At 36.7% G+C, this 6,453-nt stretch overlaps 1 protein-coding gene across 1 annotated transcript; it reads left to right on the top strand.

Moving 5' to 3' along the window:
• Positions 1–2,599: 2,599 nt before the first annotated feature.
• LOC106958784 (uncharacterized) lies at positions 2,600–6,453 on the top strand. Its single transcript, XM_015050868.1, has 5 exons — positions 2,600–2,725; positions 3,078–3,094; positions 3,555–3,696; positions 4,830–5,094; positions 6,142–6,453. Exons 1-5 carry the CDS (start codon positions 2,600–2,602, stop codon positions 6,258–6,260), a joined length of 669 nt encoding a protein of 222 aa, XP_014906354.1. The 3' UTR covers positions 6,261–6,453.

Genomic DNA, 6,453 nt, shown 5'->3' with positions numbered 1-6,453 from the left:
TCCAGGTTAAATTATTTATAACTGTCCATATTACGGCAGAAATCCTCCAAAAGAAACCCAGCAGCATGGAGCAGCACATGTTGGTGGATCTGGTTCTCCTAGTTGTTTTGGTTCAACAGGTATTTTATCAGGTTTTCTGGAGCGCTGACAAGTTACTTTCCCCAAAATATATGCAAATGTTGAGAAATGGACCATCTTCTGAATACAATGTTTCCAGATAAATACTTAAAAATAAATTCTAAATCTAAGTTTTATTGTTTTCTTGCAAAGTCGTCACTGTAACAGATCATGGTCTGCCATACTGACATCTGGAGCCGTATATTCATAACTAGGCCTGTCAGGATAAGATATTTTCCCAGACGATAAATTGTCCCAGAAATTATTGCGATAAACGGTAATATTGTTGTTTTAAGACAATTTTCAAGTATTATTACGGTAATGTCATAATAACTCAAAGGTCAATAAGCTTTAAAGTCTAATGAACATTCAACACTGGAACTGGAAGACATTTTAAATATCCAAAATAAACAGAAACAACAAATAAAATTAATTATAGATTCTGTGGAAGCAAAATTAGCTAATTGAGACCAAAGCACCAAACTAAAGATTTGCTTCAGTTTTTGATAGAAAGAGAGAAAAGAGAAAATTAATAAATCATATTAAAGGAAATTATTGAGCTCGTTTTAATTACTTATGATTAATTGATGTATTGCTTATTGCAACAAGCCTGTTAATAGAAACTTTGGGAGCAACTTGTTTTTGTTGAGCTTTTGATTTTTCATGGATGCAAATCTTATCTTGATAAATATTTATGGGTTTCCTGAATTTCTAAGACTCTTGTCAAATTAATGTCGTCTCTTCTGAAGAGAGCAAAAATGACTGGACATGCGCTGGGATTTAACCCTTTACGCACGCTTGATTTTATCATCTTCCAGTGTTAATGGAGGACATGTTGAGAGCTGGAAGAGGAAGACATGCTGCAAAACGTCCAGGTCCGACAGGAAGCCCAACAAATTCATCCACTCAGAAAAGTCAGAATGAATATTTTCTAGCAAAAATATTAGGTTCACACACTAATCAGTGAGTGGAGGAGGAACATCTACAGAACGACAGAACCGTCTGAGAACCTCAGCATGGCTGTAACTGAACACAACCAATCCATTCACTGTAGTGCAAAAGGATTGGTTGCAATAACGATTATCAATGTAACCATTAATATTCTTCTACAAAGTGGTCGTTTGGTCGGGGTGTAACGGCATCTTATTGTATAAGATCTGGAAAATTACAACACAAAATTTCCCGTTGGTGATTATCTCACTAGCATAGATGTAACAGAAAATGTTTTATCTACCTGCTGAAGGAGGAAGAAGGCATCGTGCAAACAGCTAATGGCCGGATATCTGAAGGGCATGTTGAGCCAAATCACAATCACAGCAAAAACTACCGATACCAACTGGAAAATGGTGAGTTTTGTCTGCAGACTATGAACATCTGAATCTGTTTTGTGAGGTTTGAATAGATAAAAGAAATCAGAAAAAGATTGTTGGGTTTGTAGCAAAAATCAAAGGATAAAGGCTTTCTTGCAGCATAAATCAGATACTTGATCTTGAAAATATTAAAATTTCATTTTGTTCTCGTGAACTCACCATCACGTCTCGCCTTATACGAGATAAAGTGTCTTTACATCCCTATTGTTTGTTTCTAATTAATTTAAAGAAGCAGCATTCAGCTTCTATGCTAAATCTGGAACAAACTTCCAGAGAACTGCTAAACAGCTGAAACACCGAGTTCCTTTAAATCTAGACTAAAAACCCACCTGGTTAGAGTTGCTTTTGAACCATAGTAAATGAAACATTGATGTGAATTGATGATTTTGCTGATGGCACCAGTCAAAATGTAACGTTTGTTTCTGGTGTTCCCAACTGTTGATTGTGTGACTTTTCATATTTTGGGGTTTTTATGATGCAAAGCACATTGAGATGCCTTGTTGGTGATGTGCTACACAAATCAACTTAAAAAATATAATGACTGTCCAGGAAAAATGAAAAATGAAAAAAAAAAAAATCAACCGTTACTCAACAGTTCTGCAAAACCAGAGCGTTCTGCGAAAGGGTTTTCAGGGGGAAACTGGAGACTTTTCATAGACTTCAAGAGAACATGCAGATGCAAACATCTAAGATGCACACAGACAAAGTTGTGCAACCTTTCAGAAAGCATGCATGAGGTTTGTGCAATGTTTAGGGCACCACAAAGATGTTTCAATGAACTCTGGTGGTCTTTCTGCAGTAAAACCACCAGGTAATCTCCTCACTGCGTGTTTGTGTGTGCACTCTGAGAATGGGAGTGTTGGAAACGCGACCAGGGAGTCTCCTCTGTGTGCAGATTTAGAAGCAGCGAAGCGACTTTTTGAAGAAAACTGATGTCTGTGCTGCAGTTTCTGGTGCTGCTGCTGAAAGCCCACAGACCACAACCACAATCATAATCAGATGTACCATGAGGCAGTTGGGAATGGAGGTAGCTGTATAAATACAGGTACAGGTCAAAGCAGAGCATCAGTCGGTCCTCTGTTCAGAGCATCTAGCGAGTTTAGTGAACCAACATGCCGTCTTGCAGCGTTTCACTGGGTCTACTGGTCTTACTGGGGGGCGTTCTGGCTTACGCTCTGCCGTTTCAGGCCATTTCAGAAAATCTAAAACAAAGTCACGAGACCATCGCAACTGATCTGGTAAGTTTACTTGTTGGTGTCCCACAGGGCCCGATTTTTGGCCCTTTTTCTTTTCTTTTTAAAGGTGGATGTTGATGTTTTTAATTTTCAGTTAGGATGTAATTGGAAACGGAAGACAAGACGCTGAGATCGAACACGGATTCAGCGCAGATTAAAATGTTTCTTAAATTTCCAACAAGCTGAAAGATGAGCAAAGCGACCAAATGACCATGATTACTTACAAACTACAACATGATCTGTTTATTTGTTAAATACAGAGAATAATATCTGTTAAGTGACTCTGAATTGAACCAACTTTGACACTTTCCCCAAAACAGTTTTTTGCAGCGGTTTTCTGTGCGCTATTACTCAGCTTGTGGTTTCCACCCAGTACAAATGAGGTCATGCATGTGACCATTGACTGACAATTATACTTTAAATTATTAAGCTTTCAGTAGCCTTAAACAAAGTTATCCTGCAGTGTCATGCGGTTAAAGTTTGACAGGGGTTTTATCTGCAGTTTCTTTTGTTTCACATATTTTTATCAAACTGTTGGAGGAAAGCAGCTGACTTTGATCTCAGAGATAAGTTGTGATTACATCAAGTGAAAGCGAAAACACAATCTGAACTTTTATGCATTTTCTCCATGTCATCAGATAAGTTATCAACAATCTGTGACAAAGCAGGGAAATTTCTCAACTCTGACGTGGCTTTATTTTCAATTTAGATTTTACTTCCAATTATTAAAGATATTTCACTCCATAGTTTTAATCTGCTTGGAAAGCTAAAATATTTGGTCAAACTTAGTAAAAATACAAATAGAGAATTAATTAAAGAAAAAATAAACCAGATTTTTAACTTGTTTAGATGTTTGGTCTTCTGTTTTTGAGTGTAATTGTGCATCGTGTTTGCTTCAGGGACTGACGCAGCTGGAGGTCAACAGAGATCCTCTCTTCGATTTCGTCATCAGAACCATCAACACCTCCTGCCAGGTAAACAAACAACATGGTGGTCGTCGTTTAGACGTTTTTGGGTCTGAAATGGAGACGTTTAACGCAGGACTCTTCGTACCAACCAGCTTCAGAGGAATCCTTTCTGATCCATAATTTATGAAAACATGCAGCTGAAAATGTAATGTACTGAAAAACATCCATCATCTGCCACAGCTTACTGAACAATCTGAGAAAATACTAGAAGGAAAAAGATGAGACTGTTTCCCTACATATTTAAGAACTAGTAACTAGGAAAGTTTATTTCTTTTTCTGATAGTTTTATTTTACTTTTTGGTATTTAGTTAACCTCTTTAAACTCTGGCTTACAAAGCCACTACATTTATGATGTGCTGATATTATTTTGTTCTATTTAACTGCAATAATTTACATGACACATAAAAACAGACTCAAAGGCAGGTTGATGCAAGATGAAAAAGGAATACATTTCTGCCAAAAACTCAGAAATTTTGTGACTAATCTCAGAAATGATCCAGAAAACTTGGAAATTTTAACGAAAGTTTTTCAAAGGAAAATTTTCAACATGGGATTTTGAAATGCTTCATGTCTTCTTGGAGAAAATTTCTGATATTAACCTAAAAAAATATTTTTTTTCTCTATCAAATTTGCAAGCTTTTTTTCTCCAAGAAAATTTTGGGTATTACTCTCAAAATTTCTGCGTTTTTTGGCAGAAAACTTTAATTTTGCATGTTTGCTGTATTAAAACAAAGACATCTAGTTTTCAGTTTCTTTTGGGTTCAATTGAATACATTTATTTTTAGTAATAAAAACGGGATTTGGCTCACTTTTTTTCAAAACGCTTGCTACATTTAGCCAAGTTTTTGCTGATTTAGGTGCAGCAAAGTTGGCTTTTCAGTAAGTCTCTTGGTTTAAATTATTTTTTATAAAAACACAAAGTAAAAGTCTCCATTTGTGAGTACGCCCAATAACAATGTAGCTGGACCCAAAACTGAGCCCTGAGGATCTCCAGTCTATGCTTACAAACGATTAAATGTCAAACAATACAAACTAACTTTTTCTACCAATTCTGCTGTAAACATCCTGTTGGAGTGATTTTAATCGATCTCAGACAGAAAAACCAGCCTTCTCTAATTCTCTTTCTTCACGTCCCACAGAGAAAAGAAGACATAGTGCTGCTGAACGCCACGCTGGACGTCTACATGCGAATCTTCTCGTCTGTCCGGCATCACAAACACCTGCTGAACAAGCTGTCAGAGTCGAAGCGGACCGAAGTGAGGGAAAATCTGAAGAATCTGGAGAGTAAGGCGAAGGAGCTGAAAAGCCGACTGATTTGTCAAAATCAGAACATAGAGGATGCGCTCAGCGAGCTGGAAAGAATCAAGGTAACATTCATTTTTCAAGAGTTTTTTTTATATTTTGGTCATATGAGAATCACGATTTTTTAAAATGAGAAGTCAAGATGTTGTCCAGAATTCTCAGAGAAAAAAATTACTTAAATGAACATTTTTCTTTTTGTACTGCTGCCAATGCGACTGCTGGTTATTTCACCATTTCATATCTTCAGTAAGAAACTGGAGTCGTCTAACATGAACTGATTCCCATCAGTGATGCGTCGGTTCAAACACGAACGTCTAGAAATCCACCGTCTTTACTTGTGGTAACTTTTCAAAACAAGACTGTGTGACCTGTCTGGACTCAGCCTTGGAAAAGCAGAAGCATGACTAAATAATATATTTATAATATGTTTACTAACAGAAAAAACGGTTGTTTTGATGATCGGTTTGTTTTTAAGATCATTTACAGACAAAATGAAAAAACTGTGAACTGGTTTATTTATACAATCACAACGGTTATGAAGCGAGAACAAACTGCTTTAATTTAAACATGAAGGAGTCTTCAGGAAAGTTTATGGCTGCTGTCATGAAGTGTCATTCGGTAAATAATGACACTTTTAATGCAAAGTTGCCCTAAATGTTGACTTGTAATCTACTTTGCAGTAGAGCGTCATTATTTCCCTAATAATGCAAAGTTGACACTTAATGCAACTTGCATCAAAAGTCTCATTACTCTCAAAATAATGCATAACTGACACTTTTAAGTTACTTTCAATGCAACTTTTAGAGCAACTTTGTATCAAAATGACAATATTTACCAAATAGTTCAAAGTTGACACTTTTAATGGACTTTTAATGCAAGTTTTAGTGCAAATTTGCATTAAAGGTGTCATTATTTACCAAATGACAACAGTTGTAAGCATTTATAAAGACTCCTTCATGTTCTTGACAGGTGTTATGTCAGTCTTGTGCGCAGCCCCTCTAATAAACTGTTACCAAATCTACTTGATCAAATGCATCTGTAGAGTAAATAAAACGCAGCTTTCATCTACACTCTTCCCTGAACCTGTAGCAGCAGAAGTTATTTATTGGCTGTAACGGATAGATGTGATTTCATGTGAATTGACCTGAGGATTCCTCTGCCTTCAGGTGGACGACCCCATGGTGCAGAAAAAGGCTCTGGCTCAGTTCCTACAGATCTACCAGGCAGCTTCTGTGGTGGCAGAATCCCAGGCTGCCTCTGCAAAGTAACCATCAGTTTCCACCAGTTTGACTAAAGCCGCTCTGGGAACCAACAAACCGTTCTCTCACTTTAACTTCTTATTTATAATTATTTACCTCTGTTTTTACTTTTTTAAGTTGTAACTTGAGTTGAGCTGCCTTTAGGCCTGTCACAATAACCAATAAATCAATTATTTAGATGATAAATTAGAACAAGCTCAAT

This window comes from Poecilia latipinna, unplaced genomic scaffold (assembly GCF_001443285.1).
Source record: "Poecilia latipinna isolate Pla-1442-1.1 unplaced genomic scaffold, P_latipinna-1.0 Scaffold1016, whole genome shotgun sequence".
Taxonomy (NCBI): domain Eukaryota; kingdom Metazoa; phylum Chordata; class Actinopteri; order Cyprinodontiformes; family Poeciliidae; genus Poecilia; species Poecilia latipinna.
Note: the sequence above shows the minus strand (reverse complement) of the source record. Positions and strands in the feature narration are given on the sequence as shown.